The sequence below is a fragment of the Lonchura striata genome, chromosome 2, assembly GCF_046129695.1.
Source record: "Lonchura striata isolate bLonStr1 chromosome 2, bLonStr1.mat, whole genome shotgun sequence".
In the NCBI taxonomy this organism is placed as follows: domain Eukaryota; kingdom Metazoa; phylum Chordata; class Aves; order Passeriformes; family Estrildidae; genus Lonchura; species Lonchura striata.
Window position 1 is genome coordinate 31,183,000 of NC_134604.1, and position 24,922 is coordinate 31,207,921.

Consider the following 24,922-nt stretch of genomic DNA (forward strand, 5'->3'; position numbering starts at 1 on the left):
ACCTACTCCCTCTCAAGGGTTTCAATGGACTTTCATTGTCTTTTGCATGTTCCCCCCCTTCTTGACAGACAAACCCCTGGATTAACCAGACAAAGCCCTGAGTTAACAAACCCCTGAGTTAACCAGAGACTTGGAGATTCTCCCTGGCGTGACAAGACAGATCCCCATTATCCAGACCTTTGAGGACTTCATCTATGCGTTGGTAGCTATGCCCATCCCCCTCTTCCTCTTTTTCTCTCTATCCCTTTATCTTCTTTTCTGACCCCTCTATCGCATTTACTGTTTTGGCCCCTAAAAAAGGTGCATTTGTTGTGATTAAACTGATAGTCCCGTGCTATTTGTCTTTTGCACTTCTGGGATCGGTGAAAAGAACCACCACGAATTTGCTTGTCCTAGCAGATCGTGACAGATGGAGAAAGAGGGTTCGTGAGTATCCACAGCTCTTCCAGCAGCCTCTGAAGCACAGGTGAAAGCACAGGGTCACATTGTCACCCTGCATAACTGTGGGTCTGTGCCTGCGGCACCCCGCAGTACCAGGAGTGAGGTCACCCACGGCGCTCGGCTGCCAGGGAGCTTCTTACAGACAGAGGTGGCCAAGTTGCAGAACAGCCTGGGCTCAGTGGCCCACTTCCTTCCCACTTCTCTCTCCTCTCTCTCTCAAACCGTTCTTGATTCTTCTGAACTTTGTTTTCAAACTGCTTCTTCTCAGCCTCAGAAGACTTTCCCTAATGCCTTGGTTACTACTGTTAAGCTGGTGGTCATGTTCTGCTTTAACAGCAGTGGCCTGGGGCAAATGCCCCCTCAAATAGCTGCAGCTATTGAATTCACACACTAGTTTGCATTCATACTCCTATTTCTAGCACTTGCTGCTGTCCAGGCCACTGGAAGAGGGATGAAGTATTTCAGACCCAAAGCGACTGTGAAGAGCATGGTGGTTATGTTCCCACCACAGGACTCCAAGGGACATGAACTCAAGTGGCATCAGAGAAGAAGTTAGTTCTGCATGAGATACACACCTGCACTGGGAACCTGGAGAGGACCAGGACACCAGGAAAGGGAAGGGAGGATATTTGCAGCACGGCACTTCTCCAGTCCCCTGGTACCACCACAGGTCTCAGCTGACAGCTGCTTTCTCACAGCTGCCTGTGACACTTCTTCACATCTGCTTGTGTTATTAAATGTATCCCATGGAAAGAAGTCAAATCCCTAGAAGGGTCAATACTAGAGCAGAGGAAATAGCCATGCTGAGAGGGACCTCCTACACAAGAATGTCATGATAGGGCAAAGGGGAATGAATTTAGACTGACAGAGGGCAGGTTTTGATTAAATATTAGGAAGGAATACATTACTGTGACGTGGTGAGGCACTAGAACCATTTGCCTATAAAAGCTGTGGATGTCCCATCCCTGAAATATGTTTAAGGCCTGGCAGGATGGGGATATGAGCAAGCTGGTCTAGAATAAGGTGTCCCTGCCCTTGACATACGGGGCTTGAAACTAGACTGCTCTTTAAAGTCCTTTCAAACTTAAACCATTCCATGATTTCTGGATTATACTCCCACATCTTAGAGGTGGACAAGAAAAGAGAGATATGCATAAAAATACCATGGCCTTTTTAAATTGGTCTAAATCTGTATTTTCACATCTCTAACATTTCAGAAGTTGTTCAGCAAAAGCAGTACAGCTAGAGGACATTTGGTGTATGACTCAACAAAAAGCAAACAGCTCTGCTCAAGGAGGCAAAGGACATTGAATCTCTGGATATCTGACTTCCACTCCTGTGCCTTCCTCCTGGAGAAGTCCATCTCTTTTCTGCCACAGGCTCCTGGAGCCACTCAGAGAGAAGAAGACACAAGAACACAGGACCTGCTTCAAAGAGCCTGAGCCTCCCTGTGTTCCCTGAGCCACTACGTGCACTGGGGATGCTGGACAAAGCTCATTGCACTTCCACACACATGGTCCCACCCCACACAGTGAAGATGTGTCAGAGCTCCCCACTGTTCCCAGAACAGCCAGCGTTGTTCCCAGCTACATGGTCAGCTCCCAGCTTTACTCAGGACAGGGATATTTCCATCACACAATTACTGCTCCAGCTTCACAAATTCGATGATGCATCGTAAATGGTTTGACGTTATTCCAGATGTAAAGAGTTACTCCAACCACATCCATTACAGTGCAGTTCCCATCAAGGTTATCACTTGGTTCTCCTTGTCGCCAGAACCTGGGACAGAGACAGGCTTGTTACTCCCCAGTGTCCACTGTAAAGCACTGCTGGAAAAGGCCACAGTGGGATGCAAGACTTGAAGGCAAGAGACACAAATTCCCAGTGCTGATTCATGGATAGAAGCAGTGCTCTCCCTCCCACTCCATATCCCACTGGCACCAGTGACACATGGAAACCTGTCTCCTTCCTACAGCCTTCCAGCACAACAGGGCCCTGCTCCATCCTGCTGGGGGGAGCTGATCACCACCACTCACCCCATGCTCCTCACTCCCAGCAGAGGCCAGGGTGGGCCTCCAGGGCAAATGTGTTCACCAGAAGAAGGCACAGCAAGGACATCCTTGGTGCTTTCTCCCTGTGGCCCATCTCTTTCCATTCATTTCAGCACAGGCCATTTTGTGCATTTAAGTGCTGTGCAGGCCAGGCAAGGCCTGTCAACTATTAAGGGTTCTTGCTGGTGGCAAGATTCAGCCTTTTTCTGTGCTTACAGCAATGGTTTCTAGGTCACAGGTAGTTAATTCATAATCAATATCCAGCAGGAATGGGGCCATGGGAACCTGGGCCATGGGAACCTGGTGTCCTGCAAATTTTTCTCCTGCTGCATCTTCAATCTCCGACAAGGCAGTGGGGTCACAACACCCTCCCATGCACCAGCTGAACCTCTCACATCTCTCCTACTTTCTTTCCCTACCAGGAGTCACACCAAACACTCTTCATCCAGAGATACTCACGTTGGTGTCCCATTGTATGGAGACATTGCAATCCACTGCCACTGGCCCACCTTCACCTCAAACAGACCAATGTAGAAATTATCTCTTCTCAGGGGTTGACTTATCTGCATGGAGAGGAATTCCTGGCAATCAGAGAGAGAGTGCAGTGCCCATGAGGGCCAGGACTGAGCACAGAGTGTCATCAGGAGTCCCCGTGGGCTGGGGCAGGTGGCAGAGGGGGCTGGTGCTGCAGAGGTGCAGACAGGATCTTGCCCCTCTCCTGCAGGACACGGAGGGCTCTGAGTCCCCTCCAGGGCCCAGCACTGTGTCTCTGCCTGCTGGGTTCCTCTCTCAGCCCTGTGCACTTACCTGCTCTGCCTTGCTGGTGATCACCACCAGCTGGGAGCCCATCCCAGTGCAGTTCTGTGCACTCTCAGCACAATTCATCCTATCAAGGGACAGGAAATAGCAGCTTCTTTGAAACCTTCTCCAGCCCTTTGGGCAGCATGTCCAGCCTCGATCTGTGCAGGGAGAATCAGAGAGAGGAAGGCTACTAACAAGTGATGGTGATTGCAGAGATCCAGGTTTTGCAGGGACAGTGCTCATGTCCTCCTCACTGACCTCTCCTGAAAGTGCTTCATAGTTTCCTGACAGTTCCTGATACTGCTTGAAAACACAGGGATAGTTCAGACATGTCTTCCCATTGCTTTGGGGTATGACCAGAGAGCTCTGTGTACCCAAAGCTGTGGAAATCCTTGTCAGGGGATCTCAGGTCTCCCCAAAGTTCTCTTGGGGATGTGGTTGGACTTGCACTGCTACAGCCTCCTTGAGGCCCTTAGCCCAGGGAAGAGGGGACACTGTGAGTACTGACCTGTGCCTTGTGGCACCGCTGAGTCGCACTCCCACTTTGAGAACTGCTGCTGCAGGGCTGAGGGCTGGTCACTGCTGTGGCTGAAGGGAAACACTGCAAAGGGAGAGGAAAGGCAGCAGCATTACCCCTTCCTCCCAGCTCCTCACCCGGCATCTCTGGCCCCTTGACTCTCCTTCCACCATTTCCCCAGCAGGCATTGTCCCAGCTGTCAGCTCTCCTGGCCCGCACCAGTGGCACAGCTGCCTTCCCAGCCAGAAAGGGACCGTCTTCCAAGTCAGTCAGCACAGGGACCCCTGGAAGCACATCCCACTGGGGACATGCCACACACATGGCAGGAGTGATCCCTCCCAGGCACAGCCACTCTGCCATGCACATACCCACAGCCCAGCTGCCAGCCTGCAATGCAGCCTCTCATTGTCACACTTTGTGCCTTCCTCAGCTACACATCAACAGGCCTTTGGAGGAGTCACCCCCAGCTGGGACTGTTCCATCAGCAACACCCAGTCCAGGTGAAGGGAATCACTCTCAGCTGGAGCTGCTGAAACCAGGGTGCAGCATAAACCCCTGGGACTTCCTAGCTCCAATTGGTGGGGAATAATGCATTCTTGGTGACAGGCCACAGCCACAATCCCAAGGAATTACTGGTAACTCCAACACACAGGAGAATGGATTAGGAGCTTCTCCGGGCATGCTTAGCAATCCAGATGCCTGTATCCTGATTCTTAACAATCCAGATTCATCAATCATTTAATTTAGAACTATTTTTACATATGAGCAGAACAATCCTAGTGGCTCCAGTGCCTGATTAGTGAATTGCTGTAATGGAAGAAGGCTCAGAGGAGATGGGCAAGGGCAATGCCTGTCTGACCACCCACATTGCCAATAAACGTGTCCTTATCCATACCCAAAGATAAAGGCTGCAAAGAGAGAAGATTTTTACTTTAATTCAGCTGAGGGATTTGCCCTGCTCTGGAGCTGTTCATCTCTCTAGGGATCAAAAAGGGTCAGTGTCTTCCTCTGATAGCCGTGAAACCTCTCTTGGCTGAGAGACACTGCTACTGCCTTAGCCTTCCTGGGGAAGCAGGGTAGGAAATCATGGGCTCACAGTCCTCTGGAAACACTTCCACCAGAGAAGAGCTGTCCAAGCTCTCAGCTCATGCAGACTGAGAGAGACCTAGAGCAAACTGCTCTGACAGCCTTGCTGCCTGCACAGGCAGTTCCTTACACAGCCAAATCTCTTGGATACGAGACCTGCCTTATGTCCAGAGATTCAAATGGTGCATGAAAAGCTACAGATATGTTCTCACAAAGGTTGAGGCTGCATGAGAAGGGATCTCTGACTTGTGTTTTGGTGAAGCCCATTTGCCTGCTGGCAGAGGAACTAGGATATTGGTTTTCCACCTGACCAAGGGCAGCCACTTGAGCCATTCATCCCAAAGGAATTAAGACACTCAGGAACTCACCAAGGCAGATGGTCACAAGGGCAGCTTTGATTGGAAGGACAAAAATAAGGAAGACCCAGATGTTCAGCCAGGGGCAGCTTCTCTCTTCTGCTGGCGATGAAAAACACAAAGCAAGAGTGAGAATGCCCCAGCCCAGAGTTAGAAGCAGGATAACGCCGGGGGCTCTGTTCCCCAACAACCTCCTGCCAGGGACTGGGGAGCCCCACAGGTGCTGGAAGCAGGTCCTGCAGCCTGACCCTAGCAGTGGCTCAGACTCACAGAGTACAGAAGCACAGGGGCAGCCCTGAGGCAGCTTTTTGATTTCCCTGTTTATCACAAGACCTACATGTATTGTGTCCAAACCTCACTCCCCCTTTGTCCTTTCAGACCTCCTTTCTCCTCAACACATCTTCCTTCTTGCCTTCCATTACCCTGTCACTGAACGCTCTTTCTGGATCTCCCTCCTCTTCCTCTCTCTTCAGAGCTTCTTTCTCTCACTACCTGGATTTTGCCTCTGTACCGTGAGCCCCTTTCTGCAGTGGCACAGTGCCCCAAAGGAGTGAGTGCCCAGCTCAGGGTGTGCACAGCCAGACACACAGAGGGATTGTCTGCACATGAGGAAGAGGCACTTGGGAGCTCCAGGGAGAGCCCTGGCCGGTTTTCCTTGGAGACACCAGAGGTGGGAGCAGGGACTTGTGCTCAGCAGGATGCAGAGAGCTTTAGCAGGGCAATCACAGAAGGACAGCACCCTTCAGCCCCATTGTTTACAGACACACCACTGAAGGGAATACCAGGGCATGCTCTGCCTGGACTTCCATTTCCTCTGGCTCTAGAAAAAAGTCATTCTGCCAGCCTGGGCATTGCCCAACTTCCCTCAGCTGTTTGCTCTTGTCCTAAGCCCCATCCCCTGGTAGGAGATCCAGCCACCACCCCATGCCCAGGATCCATCCCAGCCCTGTCTTGACCCACTATTCTTTTGACAGGAAGAGAGAAAAGAAGGAAAGTTTTGGGGTTACCTGCACTTCCAGGACTGATTCTCCCTTGGCTATTCATTATCTCTACCAGAGGATCACCCTTCTCCAAGGATCCCTGTTACCAGTGTGGCCACCAACAGCCTTCCTCCTGCACAGGGCACCTCCCACACTGGTGAGGGGCCTTCACAGGCTCTAATCTGATGTGCTGAAAAAGCCATATCCTGGGTGTACCCTACAGCACAAGGGGATTGAGGAACTTCCATCATTACCCTGCCCAGACACTTCACGCCATAGTCACTGCAACACAGAAAGTCATCAAGACAAAGGAAAAGAAATGAAGAGGAGCATCTCTGCAGCTCACACAGTCTCAGGCAGTTTCTCACGTCATACATGGCCTTCCCTCTCTGGTGCTGCTCTCCCCTGCTGAGGGTCCACGTGTTTGGGAATACATGCACAAGCAGGTATATTTGGCATTTGCTAGCAAAGGGCTAAACCCACTGAGCACAGCCTGCAAAAGGGAGCCAAAGCTGAGAGGAAAACATATCTGTGACTGAGCCTGTTGAGTGCCCATGTGCATCCTGAGCTCAGAGTTCCTGAGCACAAGAGAGAACTTGCCAACACTGTTTTGAACTAATTCTGCTGGAAGAAAAAATGGAGCTTTGGGCAGAGGAGTTCAATATGACCTGGCATTTTGGGTTGAAGGTCAGAAAAGATCTCTGGATGGTAGCAGATGCACTGTGCATGACAGATCATGACTTTTTCCTTGGTCTGGCCAGAAAATGCTACAGCTTTTTCATGTCATGCTTCTAGCAATTCTTCTGGGCAACTCAAATGAAACTCCTGCTGGACACTGTCCCCCTTAAGGGATTCCCTTAAGATAAAAATTCCAGCTGGATCTCATAGTCCTCTGAAGAGACTCAGATGATATGCACCTCATAGCAACAGCTCAGGCATTTCAGCTGAAGCTTCACAAGATCAGTGCACAGAGCTGCTTACAAGTGAGGACAAGCCTGAGCTCTCTGTAGAAGACATTCTCTGATTCTGTTATTTTGTGCACAACAGGCTGCAGGCAGGATCAGAACCTACATTTGTAACCATCTTCATGTAACTAATGTTCACAAGCTCTCACCCCACATGGAACCACATTAAGAAGACTTGTGTGACCTCCAGTCTCCCAGCAGCCCCCCAGGAAGTGCAGCTGCAAGAACACATCCCCTTTGTGGAATCAGGGGTTCCCCTGGTCCCACACACTTCCTGCTGGAGATGTAGGGTATATGAGTATTCACAGCTCTTCCAGCAGCCTCTGAAGCACAGGTGAAAGCACAGGCTCACCTTGTCACCCTGCAGAACTGTGGGTCTGTGCCTGCTGCACCGACTGGGGTCACCCACGGCACTCGGCTGCCAGGGAGCTTCTTACAGACAGAGGTGGCCAAGTTGCAGAACAGCCTGGGCTCAGTGGCCCACTTCCCACTTCCCTCTCCTCTCCCTCTTAACTCCTCTTGCTTCATCTAAAATTTGTTTTCAGACGGTTTCTTCTCTGCCTCAGGGACCTTTCCCTAATGCCCTGGTTACTGTTAAGCTGGTGGTCATGGTCTTCTTTCACAGCAGTGGTTTGAGGCAAATGCCCCCTCAAATAGTGGCAGCTATTGAATTCACACAGCTGTTGGCATGCACACTCCTCTTTTTATCACTTGCTGCTGCCCAGGCCATCTGAGCAACATGAGGTGGGATGGGTAAGGCTAGAGAGGGTTCCAAGTACAAAGACCAGCAAAGCGTGCTCTTGTTCAGAAATGAACTTGGTGGAGGACATTCTCTCTTTCTCAGTGGCTGATGACAGTTTCTCCATCAACCTGAACCTCCTGAGCAGTCCTGCTATCCAGTTTTCTGGAATTCCAAATGATTTGAAGGGAAAGACTTATCTGCAACACTGACATAAGGGCAAGTAGCCTGCAAGGAAACACTAACAAAGCAAAAGGCAGAAAGCACAGCACAAGTGCTAGCAGCAGGGTCAACACAGGAAGAGAGAATTAATCCCAGAGAAAATTGCTGCTACTGTGTGTGGTTGTTTTGCCCTCTCACAGCCTGAAACCAGCCCCAGAGCCCCGAGCCCCAGCAGTGTGTGAGGGCAGCTCACAGAGGCAGCTGTCAGGCTCTGCGGCTTGTGCTGCAGTTTCTGAACTTTGTTTGCAGCAGGAAAAATGAAATAAATCCAGGAGGACACTGCGGGATCATTATCATGGAGCTTTATGAGAGAGGTTACGGAGGACCAAAGGATGAGATGGGCTCTGCTGGATCTCACACTTCCCAATGTGGCAGAAATGTTGGCAAAGTAGAGGTTGGGTGCCAGCTTATCTGCAGTAATTCTGAGATCTTGGGATGCCAGGATCACGTGAGAAGGCAAAAAGCAAAAGCCAGGATCACAACCAGAGGGTTCAGGAGGTCAAACACTGGCCAATTAGAGTATCTGTTTGCAAGACTCCCTTGGGAAGACTCCCACTTTGATGATGTGTTCTGCACTGATCCCCACCCTGTGGGAGCCTGCGTCCTTGTATTCAAAGACATCTTCAGGCAATATGTGGAATCAACAACTGAGAGAGCCTCTCCAGCCCATTGTGCAGCACCTCTAGTTTCACGGGGGCAGCAATAGCAGGACACAGAGTGCCCAAGACAGAGAGGGAATATGGCCTTTTTTCTGGAGAGTCCCCAAAGGCATGGGGACAACGCTGATTGTTCCTCAGGCAGCTGGCCATATCCCTGACCAGGTGTCCTAGTAACTGACAGGAAATAGCCAATCTCATTGTAAAGCCAATCTTTGCCAGGCAGGAGTAACTGAGAGAAGGTTCCTAGGCCTTAACAAGGCACCTGAAGCATCTTTGGGATGGTCATCCTTCACATGAAGAGAGGATGAGTTAGAAGTGTTCAGACCAGAGACCAGAGGAGGGAGGGATGGTACCAACTGCCTGACCATCTGTCTTCCAAACAATATTCCCTCTCAGCCAAGTGGGGATGCAGGCTTCGGTATTCGTACTCATTTCAAAAACCCTCTGTGTATAACTGCTGGTCTCCCCGTTGTCCTCAGGATGAGGTTTCCTCCATCAGGCATTTTATGCTTCTGCTTCAGATATCTGGAGACAATGGCTCTCATTGCTGTAGGAGGTTGTTCTAGCCCTGCTCTCCTGCTGCCTTCTGGAGGATTACAATACAGGCTCCACCTTTCACATTAGTCAGCTCCCCAGAGCTTCCGAAGAGGAGACGCATTATCTTCCAACATGGCCTCGTCAAGTCTTGCAGGGAGGGAGGAGTATCAGCACCTGGGGTCTCAGGGCTCAGAGGGATATGGAGACAGAGTCTTGCAGATCCTGATTCATCCCAAACTCCCAGGATGACTCAGCCTTGTTCTCCTCCTGCCCTGTTCCCATGGGCATCAGTCCACGATGAATGCAATCCTGCCTTCTTCCTACAGCCAAGGAGAGGGGACTGTGTCCAGACCCAGCAGGGGCTGCTGCTCAGTGCAGGCTGACCCCAGGAGTGGACACCCAGCAGAGGAAGCTGCTGGTCAGCTCTGGCCTTCAGGGACTGTGCACCTTCAGCTGGCTGCTCCCCAGCAGGCCTGACCCTGCTGTGCTGGGCTGGCTCTTGTGTGGAGGAGGCAAGAGAGGAAATGTGCTCCCTGTCCTGCTTGTGTGCCAGGAGTTATGGCAGAGGGGAGGCCTAAAGGGGATCCTGCATGGCAAAGCAAGAAATGTCAAAGAGCCTGCATAAGGAGTTCCCCTTGGGGCAGACCCAAGCCCAGCACCCCAGGCTGGTGTTGGGAGAAGCTGTGCACTGCAGGGTGTGGTTTCTAGGTGTGTGGATGGACAGGCCCTCACTTGCAGGGCCAGGAGGATGTGCTGTCACTACTACGCATCCTTGAAATGACAGCCTGGTAGGCCAGGCAGGAACTGGCTCCATGAGGGCTCATCTCCTGCATGTTTCAGGAAGAAAGTCTCACCCCAGGACTCCTGTGCAGGAAGAACTCTCAAGGAAGATGGAGAGGCATTCTATGAAGTGAGAGGACACAGTGGGATCACAGAGGAGGAGCGCCACTGCGTTTCTTTTGCTCCCTATCCTGTTTTTCAGGCTGTGTTCAGAAGGAGGCGAAGCATGGACTATTTCATTCCACTCATCCAAAGACAGAACCCTCTGGGGAGGAAAAGGTAACAAGAAGTCAAAGAGCAGAAATTGCCATGAAGACTTGAGAAGGGACAAGCCAAAAGGCCAGGAGACAAGCTGGGAGGACAAGTGATCTGGGAACTAGAGAAATTAGCTCAAAACCTGGGAAGAATACATTGCTGAAAGGCAGATACATGCAAATACACAGTGAAGAAGAAAGTCACCATGCAAATAAACTCTGAGGGAAGTGGTTAAAATGCTGCTTTGCAGGGACGAACTTGACCCTGATAAAAGTCCCCAAACCAGAAAACCTGTCTGGCAGTGGGTCTCCAGGGGAGGCACATTGACTCTGGGTCTAGAAATGGGACTTACGGGTACTGAAGGAAGTTGTATTGTGCTCACAGGCAGAGAACTGGGCTTAGGCAGAGCCAGCAGGGAATGAGAGTAGGCTGAGGCAAAGAGACAAAAATTACATAAAGAAATAGGTTAAGTAGAAGATGAAAGGAAAAGTAAGGCCTGGAACTGGGAAGAAAGCCGTGGAAGAGGGGAGAAAAATGTCTGGCCTAAAGAGGCTCTGAAGAGCACAGTGGACATATTCCCACCACAGGACTCCAAGGGATATGAACTCAAGTGGCGTCAGAGAAGGAGTTAGTTCTGCATGAGATACACATCTGCACTGGGAACCTGGAGAGGACCAGGACACCAGGAAAGGGAAGGGAGGATATTTGCAGCATGGCACTTCTCCAGTTCCCTGGTACCACCACAGGTCTCAGCTGACAGCTGCTTTCTCACAGCTGCCTGTGACACTTCTTCACATCTGCTTGTGTTATTAAATGTATCCCATGGAAAAAAGTCAAATCCCTAGAAGGGTCAATACTAGAGCAGAGGAAATAGCCAGGCTGAGAGGGACCTCCTACACAAGAATGTCATGATAGGGCAAAGGGGAATGGCTTTAGACTGAAAGAGGGCAGGATTCCATTAAATATTAGGGAGGAATAGTGCTTCCTTCCTAATATTTAGGAAGGTGAGGTGGTGAGGCACTGGAAATCAGGTGTCCCTAGAGATGTGTCCTACCTCCAGTATGTTCAAGGCGTGGCAGGATGGGGATATGAGCAGCCTGGTCTAGCAGAAGGTGTCCCTGCCCTTGACCTAGGGGGCTTGAAACTAGACTACCCTTTAAAGTTCCTTCTAACCCAAATTATTCCATGATTTGAATATTATACTCCCACATCTTAGAGATTAAAAAGGGAAGAGAGATATGCACACAGAACACAAGATCTTTTTTCATTGCTGTGATATTGTATTTTCTCCTGTCTAACATTTCAGAAGTTGTTCAGCAAAACCAGAACAGCTAGAGGACATTTTGCGTGTGAATCAACAAAAAGCAAACAGCTCTGCTCAAGGAGGCAAAGGACATTGAAACTCTGAATATCTGACTTCCACTCCTGTGTCTTCCTCCTGGAGAAGTCCTTCTCTTTTCTGCCACAGGCTCCTGGAGCCACTCAGAGAGAAGAAGACACAAGAACACAGGACCTGCTTCAAAGAGCCTGAGCCTCCCTGTGTTCCCTGAGCCACCACGTGCACTGGGGATGCTGGACAAAGCTCATTGCACTTCCACACACATGGTCCCACCCCACACAGTGAAGATGTGTCAGAGCTCCCCACTGATCCCAGCACAGACAGCGTTGTTCCCAGCTCCCTGCTCAGCTCCCAGCTTTACTCAGGACAGGGATATTTCCATCACACAATTACTGCTGCAGCTTCACAAATTCGATGATGCATCGTAAATGGTTTGACGTTATTCCAGTTATTCAGATTTCCTTCAGGCACATGTATAACTGTGCAGTTCTCATCAAGGTTATCACTTGGTTCTCCTTGTCGCCAGAACCTGGGACAGAGACAGGCTTGTTACTCCCCAGTGTCCACTGTAAAGCACTGCTGGAAAAGGCCGCAGTGGGATGCAAGACTTGAAGGCAAGAGACAGAAATTCCCAGTGCTGATTCATGGATAGAACCAGTGCTCTCCCTCCCGCTCCACATCCCACTGGCACCAGTGACACATGGAAACCTGCCTCCTTCCTACAGCCTTCCAGCACAACAGGGCCCTGCTCCATCCTGCTGGGGGGAGCTGATCACCACCACTCACCCCATGCACCTCACTCCCAGCAGAGGCCAGGGTGGGCCTCCAGGGCAAATGTGTTCTCCAGAAGAAGGCACAGCAAGGACAGCCTTGGTGCTCTCTCCCTGTGGCCCATCTCTTTCCATTCATTTCAGCACAGGCCATTTTGTGCATTTAAGTGCTGTGCAGGCCAGGCAAGGCCTGTCAGCTACTAAGGGTTCTTGCTGATGGCAAGATGCAGCCTTTTTCTGTGCTTACAGCAATGGTTTCTAGGTCACAGGTAGTTAATTCATAACCAATATCCACAGAGATGGGGCCACTGGAACCTGGTGTCCTACAAAGTTCTCTCCTGCTGCACCTTCAATCTCCGACAAGGCAGTGGGGTCACAACACCCTCTCATGCACCAGCTGAACCTCTCACATCTCTCCTACTTTCTTTCCCTACCAGGAGTCACACCAAACACTCTTCATCCAGAGATACTCACGTTGGTGTCCCATTGTATGGAGTCTTGTCCACCCATTGCCACTGGCCCACCTTATCCTTTAACAGACCAATGTAGATATTAGGTCTTTTCATGGGTGGAGATTTCTGCATGGAGAGGAATTCCTGGCAATCAGAGAGAGAGTGCAGTGCCCATGAGGGGCAGGACTGAGCACAGAGTGTCATCAGGAGTCCCCGTGGGCTGGGGCAGGTGGCAGATGGGGCTGGTGCTGCAGAGGTGCAGACAGGATCTTCCCCCTCCCCTGCAGGACACGGAGGGCTCTGAGTCCCCTCCAGGGCCCAGCACTGTGTCTCTGCCTGCTGGGTTCCTCTCTCAGCCCTGTGCACTTACCTGTTCTGCCTTGCTGGTGATCACCACCAGCTGGGAGCCCATCCCAGTGCAGTTCTGTGCACTCTCAGCACAATTCATCCTATCAAGGGACAGGAAATAGCAGCTTCTTTGAAACCTTCTCCAGCCCTTTGGGCAGCATGTCCAGCCACGCTCTGTGCAGGGAGAATCAGAGAGAGGAAGGCTACTAACAAGTGATGGTGATTGCAGAGATCCAGGTTTTGCAGGGACAGTGCTCATGTCCTCCTCACTGACCTCTCCTGACAGTGCTTCATAGTTTCCTGACAGTTCCTGATAGTGCTTGAAAACACAGGGATAGTTCAGACATGTCTTCCCATTGCTTTGGGGTATGACCAGAGAGCTCTGTGTTCCCAAAGCTGTGGAAATCCTTGTGAGGGGATCTCAGGTCTCCCCAAAGTTCTCTTGGGGATGTGGTTGGACTTGCCCTGCTACAGCCTCCTTGAGGCCCTTATCCCCAGGGAAGAGGGGACACTGAGTACTGACCTGTGCCTTGTGGCACCGCTGAGTCGCACTCCCACTTTGAGAACTGCTGCTGCAGGGCTGAGGGCTGGTCACTGCTGTGGCTGAAGGGAAACACTGCAAAGGGAGAGGAAAGGCAGCAGCATTACCCCTTCCTCCCAGCTCCTCACCCGGCATCTCTGGCCCCTTGACTCTCCTTCCACCATTTCCCCAGCAGGCATTGTCCCAGCTGTCAGCTCTCCTGGCCCGCACCAGTGGCACAGCTTCCTTCCCAGCCAGAAAGGGACCGTCTTCCAAGTCAGTCAGCACAGGGACCCCTGGAAGCACATCCCACTGGGGACATGCCACACACATGGCAGGAGTGATCCCTCCCAGGCACAGCCACTCTGCCATGCACATACCCACAGCCCAGCTGCCAGCCTGCAAAGCAGCCTCTCATTGTCACACTTTGTGCCTTCCTCAGCTACATATCAACAGGCCTTTGGAGGAGTCAGCAACACCCTGTTCCATCAGCAACACCCAGTCCAGGTGAAGGGAATCACTCACAGCTGGAGCTGCTGAAACCAGGGTGCAGCATAAACCCCTAGGACTTCCTAGCTCCAGTTTGTGGGGAATAATGCACTCTTGGTAACAGGCCACAGCCACAATCCCAAGGAATTACTGGTAACTCCAACACACAGGAGAATGGATTAGGAGCTTCTCCGGGCATGCTTAGCAATCCAGATGCCTGGATCCTGATTCTTAACAATCCAGATTCATCAATCCTTTAATTTAGAACTATTTTTACTTATGAGCAGACCAATCCTAGTGGCTCCAGTGCCTGATTAGTGAATTGCTGTAATGGAAGAAGGCTCAGAGGAGATGGGCAAGGGCAATGCCTGTCTGACCACCCACATTGCCAATAAACGTGTCCTTATCCCTACCCAAAGATAAAGGCTGCAAAGAGAGAAGATTTTTACTTTGATTGAGCTGAGGGATTTGCCCTGCTCTGGAGCTGTTCATCTCTCTAGGGATCAAAAAGGGTCAGTGTCTTCCTCTGATAGCCTGAAACCTCTGTTGGCTGAGAGACACTGCTACTGCCTTAGCCTTCCTGGGGAAGCAGGGTAGGAAATCATGGGCTCACAGTCCTCTGGAAACACTTCCACCAGAGAAGAGCTGTCCAAGCTCTCAGCTCATGCAGACTGAGAGAGACCTAGAGCAAACTGCTCTGACAGCCTTGCTGCCTGCACAGGCAGTTCCTTACACAGCCAAATCTCTTGGATACGAGACCTGCCTTATGTCCAGAGATTCAAATGGTGGATGAAAAGCTACAGATATGTTCTCACAAAGGTTGAGGCTGCATGAGAAGGGATCTCTGACCTGTGTTTTGGTGAAGCCCATTTGCCTGCTGGCAGAGGAACTAGGATATGGGTTTTCCACCTGACCAAGGGCAGCCACCTGAGCCATTCATCCCAAAGGAATTAAGACACCCAGGAACTCACCAAGGCAGATGGTCACAAGGGCAGCTTTGATTGGAAGGACAAAAATAAGGAAGACCCAGATGTTCAGCCAGGGGCAGCTTCTCTCTTCTGCTGGCGATGAAAAACACAAAGCAAGAGTGAGAATGCCCCAGCCCAGAGTTAGAAGCAGGATAACGCCGGGGGCTCTGTTCCCCAACAACCTCCTGCCAGGGACTGGGGAGCCCCACAGGTGCTGGAAGCAGGTCCTGCAGCCTGACCCTAGCAGTGGCTCAGACTCACAGAGTACAGAAGCACAGGGGCAGCCCTGAGGCTGCTTTTGGATTTCCCTGTTTATCACAGGACCTGTGTATATTGTGTCCAAACCTCACTCCCCCTTTGTCCTGTCAGACCTCCTTTCTCCTCAACACATCTTCCTTCTTGCCTTCCATTACCCTGTCTGTCACTGAACGCTCTTTCTAGATCTCCCTCCTCTTCCTCTCTCTTCAGAGCTTCTTTCTCTCACTACCTGGATTTTGCCTCTGTACCGTGAGCCCCTTTCTGCAGTGGCACAGTGCCCCAAAGGAGTGAGTGCCCAGCTCAGGGTGTGCACAGCCAGACACACAGAGGGATTGTCTGCACACAGGGAAGAGGCACTTGGGAGCTCCAGGGAGAGCCCTGGCCGGTTTTCCTTGGAGACACCAGAGGTGGGAGCAGGGACTTGTGCTCAGCAGGATGCAGAGAGCTTTAGCAGGGCAATCACAGAAGGATAGCACCCTTCAGCCCCATTGTTTACACACACACCACTGAAGGGAATACCAGGGCACGCTCTGCCTGGACTTCCATTTCCTCTGGCTCTAGAAAAAAGTCATTCTGCCAGCCTGGGCATTGCCCAACTTCCCTCATCTGTTTGCCCTTGTCCTAAGCCCCATCCCCTGGTAGGAGATCCAGCCACCACCCCATGCCCAGGATCCATCCCAGCCCTGTCTTGACCCACTATTCTTTTGACAGGAAGAGAGAAAAGAAGGAAAGTTTTGGGGTTACCTGCACTTCCAGGACTGATTCTCCCTTGGCTGTTCATTATCTCTACAAGAGGATCACCCTTCTCCAAGGATCCCTGTTACCAGTGTGGCCACCAACAGCCTTCCTCCTTCACAAGGCACCTCCCACACTGGTGAGGGGCCTTCACAGGCTCTAATCTGATGTGCTGAAAAAGCCATATCCTGGGTGGACCCTACAGCACAAGGGGATTGAGGAACTTCCATCATTACCCTGCCCAGACACTTCACGCCATAGTCACTGCAACACAGAAAGTCACCAAGGCAAAGGAAAAAAAATGAAGAGGAGCATCTCTGCAGCTCACACAGTCTCAGGCAGTTTCTCACGTCATACATGGCCTTCCCTCTCTGGTGCTGCTCTCCCCTGCTGAGGGTCCATGTGTGTGGGAATACATGCACAGGCAGGTATATTTGGCATTTGCTAGCAAAGGGCTAAATCCACTGAGCACAGCCTGCAAATTCCCATTTGGGGGCCAAAACTGAGAGGAAAGCATATCTGTGACTGAGTCTGGTGAGTGCTCATGTGCATCCTGAGCTCAGAGTTCCTGAGCACAAGAGAGAACTTGCCAACACTGTTTTGAACTAATTCTGCTGGAAGAAAGGATGGAGCTTTGGGCAGAGGAGTTCAGTGGGACTGGAGAACAGAAAGGATCACTGGATGGTGCTGTAGTCCCTTTGTATGACAGATCAATAATTTTGCCTCGGTTATGACTACAAAAGCTGCAAGCATACATGGTGTTCCTTGCAGTTCTCAAGGAGACCTGGATTCAAGTCCAGCAGCTTCAGACTCCTAAGGATGACCCTAAGGAGGAAGGATTCCTCCTGGATCCCAATGTCCTCTGAATGGACTGAAATGGCAACTCAGCCTCTGCTCTTGTTCCATCAGCTGGTTCCTCCCTGTGGAGAGGAATGCATGGGTGCAGAGACACAGGAATAGGAGAGCTCATAGCAACAGCTCAGGCATTTCAGCTGAAGCTTCACAAGATCAGTGCACAGAGTTGCTTACAAGTGAGGACAAGCCTGAGCTCTCTGTAGAAGACATCCTCTGATTCTGTTATTTTGTGCACAACAGGCTGCAGGTGGGGTCAGAGCCTACATTTGTAAAGCTCTTTATGTAACTAATGTTCATGAGCTCTCAACCATATAAAAACATATTTGGAAGACTTGTGTGACCTCCAGTCTCCTACCAGCCCCCCGTTGACTACAGATGCAAGAACACATCCCCTTTGTGGAAGCAGGGGCTCCTCCAGTCCCACACAATTCCTGCTGCTTGCAGGTGTGTTTGCCTCCTCAGCACACTGCTTGCAGCAAAGGACTGCCAGGGGGGCGACTCACCCTATATGCTGGCGCCTGTTTCATGATACCTGCTCGCCACAATAATTTTCCCACCTCTTAGCCAAATGAACTTTCTGGGGTAAGTCTGGTGATCTCCCACAGAAGACCCCTCATCTGCCTCGTGACCACCGTGACAGAAGGAGATTGGATCCCCCTCCCAAGGACTGAGACTGAGATCCCTGCCACTGGGAGTGGGATGGGCTGGCCTGATTGAAGCGAACCCAGGTGTGGTTGCTGAACCAAGAAAACAATGGCTCTCGCTCATGGCTGATGACATGACCTGCTCCCCCTCGGTGGCTGCAAGGGACTTACTCTGCATTGTACCTGTTCCCCTTCAGGGGCTTCAATGGACTCACCTACTCCCTCTCAAGGGTTTCAATGGACTTTCATTGTCTTTTGCATGTTCCCCCCCTTCTTGACAGACAAACCCCTGGATTAACCAGACAAAGCCCTGAGTTAACAAACCCCTGAGTTAACCAGAGACTTGGAGATTCTCCCTGGCGTGACAAGACAGATCCCCATTATCCAGACCTTTGAGGACTTCATCTATGCGTTGGTAGCTATGCCCATCCCCCTCTTCCTCTTTTTCTCTCTATCCCTTTATCTTCTTTTCTGACCCCTCTATCGCATTTACTGTTTTGGCCCCTAAAAAAGGTGCATTTGTTGTGATTAAACTGATAGTCCCGTGCTATTTGTCTTTTGCACTTCTGGGATCGGTGAAAAGAACCACCACGAATTTGCTTGTCCTAGCAGATCGTGACAGATGGAGAAAGAGGGTTCGTGAGTATCCACAGCTCTTCCAGCAGCCTCTGAAGCACAGGTGAAAGCACAGGGTCACATTGTCACCCTGCATAACTGTGGGTCTGTGCCTGCGGCACCCCGCAGTACCAGGAGTGAGGTCACCCACGGCGCTCGGCTGCCAGGGAGCTTCTTACAGACAGAGGTGGCCAAGTTGCAGAACAGCCTGGGCTCAGTGGCCCACTTCCTTCCCACTTCTCTCTCCTCTCTCTCTCAAACCGTTCTTGATTCTTCTGAACTTTGTTTTCAAACTGCTTCTTCTCAGCCTCAGAAGACTTTCCCTAATGCCTTGGTTACTACTGTTAAGCTGGTGGTCATGTTCTGCTTTAACAGCAGTGGCCTGGGGCAAATGCCCCCTCAAATAGCTGCAGCTATTGAATTCACACACTAGTTTGCATTCATACTCCTATTTCTAGCACTTGCTGCTGTCCAGGCCACTGGAAGAGGGATGAAGTATTTCAGACCCAAAGCGACTGTGAAGAGCATGGTGGTTATGTTCCCACCACAGGACTCCAAGGGACATGAACTCAAGTGGCATCAGAGAAGAAGTTAGTTCTGCATGAGATACACACCTGCACTGGGAACCTGGAGAGGACCAGGACACCAGGAAAGGGAAGGGAGGATATTTGCAGCACGGCACTTCTCCAGTCCCCTGGTACCACCACAGGTCTCAGCTGACAGCTGCTTTCTCACAGCTGCCTGTGACACTTCTTCACATCTGCTTGTGTTATTAAATGTATCCCATGGAAAGAAGTCAAATCCCTAGAAGGGTCAATACTAGAGCAGAGGAAATAGCCATGCTGAGAGGGACCTCCTACACAAGAATGTCATGATAGGGCAAAGGGGAATGAATTTAGACTGACAGAGGGCAGGTTTTGATTAAATATTAGGAAGGAATACATTACTGTGACGTGGTGAGGCACTAGAACCATTTGCCTATAAAAGCTGTGGATGTCCCATCCCTGAAATATGTTTAAGGCCTGGCAGGATGGGGATATGAGCAAGCTGGTCTAGAATAAGGTGTCCCTGCCCTTGACATACGGGGCTTGAAACTAGACTGCTCTTTAAAGTCCTTTCAAACTTAAACCATTCCATGATTTCTGGATTATACTCCCACATCTTAGAGGTGGACAAGAAAAGAGAGATATGCATAAAAATACCATGGCCTTTTTAAATTGGTCTAAATCTGTATTTTCACATCTCTAACATTTCAGAAGTTGTTCAGCAAAAGCAGTACAGCTAGAGGACATTTGGTGTATGACTCAACAAAAAGCAAACAGCTCTGCTCAAGGAGGCAAAGGACATTGAATCTCTGGATATCTGACTTCCACTCCTGTGCCTTCCTCCTGGAGAAGTCCATCTCTTTTCTGCCAGAGGCTCCTGGAGCCACTCAGAGGGAAGAAGACACAAGAACACAGGACCTGCTTCAAAGAGCCTGAGCCTCCCTGTGTTCCCTGAGCCACTACGTGCACTGGGGATGCTGGACAAAGCTCATTGCACTTCCACACACATGGTCCCACCCCACACAGTGAAGATGTGTCAGAGCTCCCCACTGTTCCCAGAACAGCCAGCGTTGTTCCCAGCTACATGGTCAGCTCCCAGCTTTACTCAGGACAGGGATATTTCCATCACACAATTACTGCTCCAGCTTCACAAATTCGATGATGCATCGTAAATGGTTTGACGTTATTCCAGATGTAAAGAGTTACTCCAACCACATCCATTACAGTGCAGTTCCCATCAAGGTTATCACTTGGTTCTCCTTGTCGCCAGAACCTGGGACAGAGACAGGCTTGTTACTCCCCAGTGTCCACTGTAAAGCACTGCTGGAAAAGGCCACAGTGGGATGCAAGACTTGAAGGCAAGAGACACAAATTCCCAGTGCTGATTCATGGATAGAAGCAGTGCTCTCCCTCCCACTCCATATCCCACTGGCACCAGTGACACATGGAAACCTGTCTCCTTCCTACAGCCTTCCAGCACAACAGGGCCCTGCTCCATCCTGCTGGGGGGAGCTGATCACCACCACTCACCCCATGCTCCTCACTCCCAGCAGAGGCCAGGGTGGGCCTCCAGGGCAAATGTGTTCACCAGAAGAAGGCACAGCAAGGACATCCTTGGTGCTTTCTCCCTGTGGCCCATCTCTTTCCATTCATTTCAGCACAGGCCATTTTGTGCATTTAAGTGCTGTGCAGGCCAGGCAAGGCCTGTCAACTATTAAGGGTTCTTGCTGGTGGCAAGATTCAGCCTTTTTCTGTGCTTACAGCAATGGTTTCTAGGTCACAGGTAGTTAATTCATAATCAATATCCAGCAGGAATGGGGCCATGGGAACCTGGGCCATGGGAACCTGGTGTCCTGCAAATTTTTCTCCTGCTGCATCTTCAATCTCCGACAAGGCAGTGGGGTCACAACACCCTCCCATGCACCAGCTGAACCTCTCACATCTCTCCTACTTTCTTTCCCTACCAGGAGTCACACCAAACACTCTTCATCCAGAGATACTCACGTTGGTGTCCCATTGTATGGAGACATTGCAATCCACTGCCACTGGCCCACCTTCACCTCAAACAGACCAATGTAGAAATTATCTCTTCTCAGGGGTTGACTTATCTGCATGGAGAGGAATTCCTGGCAATCAGAGAGAGAGTGCAGTGCCCATGAGGGCCAGGACTGAGCACAGAGTGTCATCAGGAGTCCCCGTGGGCTGGGGCAGGTGGCAGAGGGGGCTGGTGCTGCAGAGGTGCAGACAGGATCTTGCCCCTCTCCTGCAGGACACGGAGGGCTCTGAGTCCCCTCCAGGGCCCAGCACTGTGTCTCTGCCTGCTGGGTTCCTCTCTCAGCCCTGTGCACTTACCTGCTCTGCCTTGCTGGTGATCACCACCAGCTGGGAGCCCATCCCAGTGCAGTTCTGTGCACTCTCAGCACAATTCATCCTATCAAGGGACAGGAAATAGCAGCTTCTTTGAAACCTTCTCCAGCCCTTTGGGCAGCATGTCCAGCCTCGATCTGTGCAGGGAGAATCAGAGAGAGGAAGGCTACTAACAAGTGATGGTGATTGCAGAGATCCAGGTTTTGCAGGGACAGTGCTCATGTCCTCCTCACTGACCTCTCCTGAAAGTGCTTCATAGTTTCCTGACAGTTCCTGATACTGCTTGAAAACACAGGGATAGTTCAGACATGTCTTCCCATTGCTTTGGGGTATGACCAGAGAGCTCTGTGTACCCAAAGCTGTGGAAATCCTTGTCAGGGGATCTCAGGTCTCCCCAAAGTTCTCTTGGGGATGTGGTTGGACTTGCACTGCTACAGCCTCCTTGAGGCCCTTAGCCCAGGGAAGAGGGGACACTGTGAGTACTGACCTGTGCCTTGTGGCACCGCTGAGTCGCACTCCCACTTTGAGAACTGCTGCTGCAGGGCTGAGGGCTGGTCACTGCTGTGGCTGAAGGGAAACACTGCAAAGGGAGAGGAAAGGCAGCAGCATTACCCCTTCCTCCCAGCTCCTCACCCGGCATCTCTGGCCCCTTGACTCTCCTTCCACCATTTCCCCAGCAGGCATTGTCCCAGCTGTCAGCTCTCCTGGCCCGCACCAGTGGCACAGCTGCCTTCCCAGCCAGAAAGGGACCGTCTTCCAAGTCAGTCAGCACAGGGACCCCTGGAAGCACATCCCACTGGGGACATGCCACACACATGGCAGGAGTGATCCCTCCCAGGCACAGCCACTCTGCCATGCACATACCCACAGCCCAGCTGCCAGCCTGCAATGCAGCCTCTCATTGTCACACTTTGTGCCTTCCTCAGCTACACATCAACAGGCCTTTGGAGGAGTCACCCCCAGCTGGGACTGTTCCATCAGCAACACCCAGTCCAGGTGAAGGGAATCACTCTCAGCTGGAGCTGCTGAAACCAGGGTGCAGCATAAACCCCTGGGACTTCCTAGCTCCAATTGGTGGGGAATAATGCATTCTTGGTGACAGGCCACAGCCACAATCCCAAGGAATTACTGGTAACTCCAACACACAGGAGAATGGATTAGGAGCTTCTCCGGGCATGCTTAGCAATCCAGATGCCTGTATCCTGATTCTTAACAATCCAGATTCATCAATCATTTAATTTAGAACTATTTTTACATATGAGCAGAACAATCCTAGTGGCTCCAGTGCCTGATTAGTGAATTGCTGTAATGGAAGAAGGCTCAGAGGAGATGGGCAAGGGCAATGCCTGTCTGACCACCCACATTGCCAATAAACGTGTCCTTATCCATACCCAAAGATAAAGGCTGCAAAGAGAGAAGATTTTTACTTTAATTCAGCTGAGGGATTTGCCCTGCTCTGGAGCTGTTCATCTCTCTAGGGATCAAAAAGGGTCAGTGTCTTCCTCTGATAGCCGTGAAACCTCTCTTGGCTGAGAGACACTGCTACTGCCTTAGCCTTCCTGGGGAAGCAGGGTAGGAAATCATGGGCTCACAGTCCTCTGGAAACACTTCCACCAGAGAAGAGCTGTCCAAGCTCTCAGCTCATGCAGACTGAGAGAGACCTAGAGCAAACTGCTCTGACAGCCTTGCTGCCTGCACAGGCAGTTCCTTACACAGCCAAATCTCTTGGATACGAGACCTGCCTTATGTCCAGAGATTCAAATGGTGCATGAAAAGCTACAGATATGTTCTCACAAAGGTTGAGGCTGCATGAGAAGGGATCTCTGACTTGTGTTTTGGTGAAGCCCATTTGCCTGCTGGCAGAGGAACTAGGATATTGGTTTTCCACCTGACCAAGGGCAGCCACTTGAGCCATTCATCCCAAAGGAATTAAGACACTCAGGAACTCACCAAGGCAGATGGTCACAAGGGCAGCTTTGATTGGAAGGACAAAAATAAGGAAGACCCAGATGTTCAGCCAGGGGCAGCTTCTCTCTTCTGCTGGCGATGAAAAACACAAAGCAAGAGTGAGAATGCCCCAGCCCAGAGTTAGAAGCAGGATAACGCCGGGGGCTCTGTTCCCCAACAACCTCCTGCCAGGGACTGGGGAGCCCCACAGGTGCTGGAAGCAGGTCCTGCAGCCTGACCCTAGCAGTGGCTCAGACTCACAGAGCACAGAAGCACAGGGGCAGCCCTGAGGCAGCTTTTTGATTTCCCTGTTTATCACAAGACCTACATGTATTGTGTCCAAACCTCACTCCCCCTTTGTCCTTTCAGACCTCCTTTCTCCTCAACACATCTTCCTTCTTGCCTTCCATTACCCTGTCACTGAACGCTCTTTCTGGATCTCCCTCCTCTTCCTCTCTCTTCAGAGCTTCTTTCTCTCACTACCTGGATTTTGCCTCTGTACCGTGAGCCCCTTTCTGCAGTGGCACAGTGCCCCAAAGGAGTGAGTGCCCAGCTCAGGGTGTGCACAGCCAGACACACAGAGGGATTGTCTGCACATGAGGAAGAGGCACTTGGGAGCTCCAGGGAGAGCCCTGGCCGGTTTTCCTTGGAGACACCAGAGGTGGGAGCAGGGACTTGTGCTCAGCAGGATGCAGAGAGCTTTAGCAGGGCAATCACAGAAGGACAGCACCCTTCAGCCCCATTGTTTACAGACACACCACTGAAGGGAATACCAGGGCATGCTCTGCCTGGACTTCCATTTCCTCTGGCTCTAGAAAAAAGTCATTCTGCCAGCCTGGGCATTGCCCAACTTCCCTCAGCTGTTTGCTCTTGTCCTAAGCCCCATCCCCTGGTAGGAGATCCAGCCACCACCCCATGCCCAGGATCCATCCCAGCCCTGTCTTGACCCACTATTCTTTTGACAGGAAGAGAGAAAAGAAGGAAAGTTTTGGGGTTACCTGCACTTCCAGGACTGATTCTCCCTTGGCTATTCATTATCTCTACCAGAGGATCACCCTTCTCCAAGGATCCCTGTTACCAGTGTGGCCACCAACAGCCTTCCTCCTGCACAGGGCACCTCCCACACTGGTGAGGGGCCTTCACAGGCTCTAATCTGATGTGCTGAAAAAGCCATATCCTGGGTGGACCCTACAGCACAAGGGGATTGAGGAACTTCCATCATTACCCTGCCCAGACACTTCACGCCATAGTCACTGCAACACAGAAAGTCATCAAGACAAAGGAAAAGAAATGAAGAGGAGCATCTCTGCAGCTCACACAGTCTCAGGCAGTTTCTCACGTCATACATGGCCTTCCCTCTCTGGTGCTGCTCTCCCCTGCTGAGGGTCCACGTGTTTGGGAATACATGCACAAGCAGGTATATTTGGCATTTGCTAGCAAAGGGCTAAACCCACTGAGCACAGCCTGCAAAAGGGAGCCAAAGCTGAGAGGAAAACATATCTGTGACTGAGCCTGTTGAGTGCCCATGTGCATCCTGAACCCAGAGTTCCTGAGCACAAGAGAGAACTTGCCAACACTGTTTTGAACTAATTCTGCTGGAAGAAAAAATGGAGCTTTGGGCAGAGGAGTTCAATATGACCTGGCATTTTGGGTTGAAGGTCAGAAAAGATCTCTGGATGGT

The 24,922-nt window shown here is 51.1% G+C and overlaps 3 protein-coding genes across 3 annotated transcripts; all 3 read right to left on the reverse strand.

Moving 5' to 3' along the window:
* Positions 1-2,072: 2,072 nt before the first annotated feature.
* Positions 2,073-6,296, reverse strand: LOC144248881 (C-type lectin domain family 4 member D-like). Its single transcript, XM_077790860.1, has 6 exons — positions 6,260-6,296; positions 5,265-5,360; positions 3,802-3,894; positions 3,300-3,451; positions 2,952-3,073; positions 2,073-2,220 (listed from the first exon to the last, which is right to left on the reverse strand). The coding sequence occupies exons 1-6, from the start codon at positions 6,294-6,296 to the stop codon at positions 2,073-2,075; spliced, it is 648 nt and encodes a 215-aa protein (XP_077646986.1).
* A 5,813-nt stretch (positions 6,297-12,109) lies between these two features.
* LOC144245891 (C-type lectin domain family 4 member D-like) lies at positions 12,110-16,314 on the reverse strand. Its single transcript, XM_077781279.1, has 6 exons — positions 16,278-16,314; positions 15,279-15,374; positions 13,822-13,914; positions 13,321-13,472; positions 12,973-13,094; positions 12,110-12,257 (listed from the first exon to the last, which is right to left on the reverse strand). Exons 1-6 carry the CDS (start codon positions 16,312-16,314, stop codon positions 12,110-12,112), a joined length of 648 nt encoding a protein of 215 aa, XP_077637405.1.
* Positions 16,315-20,052: 3,738 nt separating this feature from the next.
* On the reverse strand, positions 20,053-24,276 carry LOC144245890 (C-type lectin domain family 4 member D-like). Its single transcript, XM_077781278.1, has 6 exons — positions 24,240-24,276; positions 23,245-23,340; positions 21,782-21,874; positions 21,280-21,431; positions 20,932-21,053; positions 20,053-20,200 (listed from the first exon to the last, which is right to left on the reverse strand). The coding sequence occupies exons 1-6, from the start codon at positions 24,274-24,276 to the stop codon at positions 20,053-20,055; spliced, it is 648 nt and encodes a 215-aa protein (XP_077637404.1).
* Between the last annotated feature and the right edge of the window lie 646 nt (positions 24,277-24,922).

Coding starts and splice junctions, on each gene's coding strand:
- LOC144245890 (XM_077781278.1), bottom strand. CDS start 24,276: ATGAATAGCCAAGGGAGAATCAGTCCTGGAAGTGCAG. Junction 21,875..23,244: donor CCTTGTGACCATCTGCCTTG/GTGAGTTCCTGA, acceptor CTCCCTTTGCAG/TGTTTCCCTTCAGCCACAGC. Junction 21,432..21,781: donor AGCGGTGCCACAAGGCACAG/GTCAGTACTCAC, acceptor CTCCCTGCACAG/ATCGAGGCTGGACATGCTGC.
- LOC144245891 (XM_077781279.1), bottom strand. CDS start 16,314: ATGAACAGCCAAGGGAGAATCAGTCCTGGAAGTGCAG. Junction 13,915..15,278: donor CCTTGTGACCATCTGCCTTG/GTGAGTTCCTGG, acceptor CTCCCTTTGCAG/TGTTTCCCTTCAGCCACAGC. Junction 13,095..13,320: donor TCACCAGCAAGGCAGAACAG/GTAAGTGCACAG, acceptor TCTGATTGCCAG/GAATTCCTCTCCATGCAGAA.
- LOC144248881 (XM_077790860.1), bottom strand. CDS start 6,296: ATGAATAGCCAAGGGAGAATCAGTCCTGGAAGTGCAG. Junction 5,361..6,259: donor AATCAGTCCTGGAAGTGCAG/GTAACCCCAAAA, acceptor TGTGTTTTTCAT/CGCCAGCAGAAGAGAGAAGC. Junction 3,895..5,264: donor CCTTGTGACCATCTGCCTTG/GTGAGTTCCTGA, acceptor CTCCCTTTGCAG/TGTTTCCCTTCAGCCACAGC.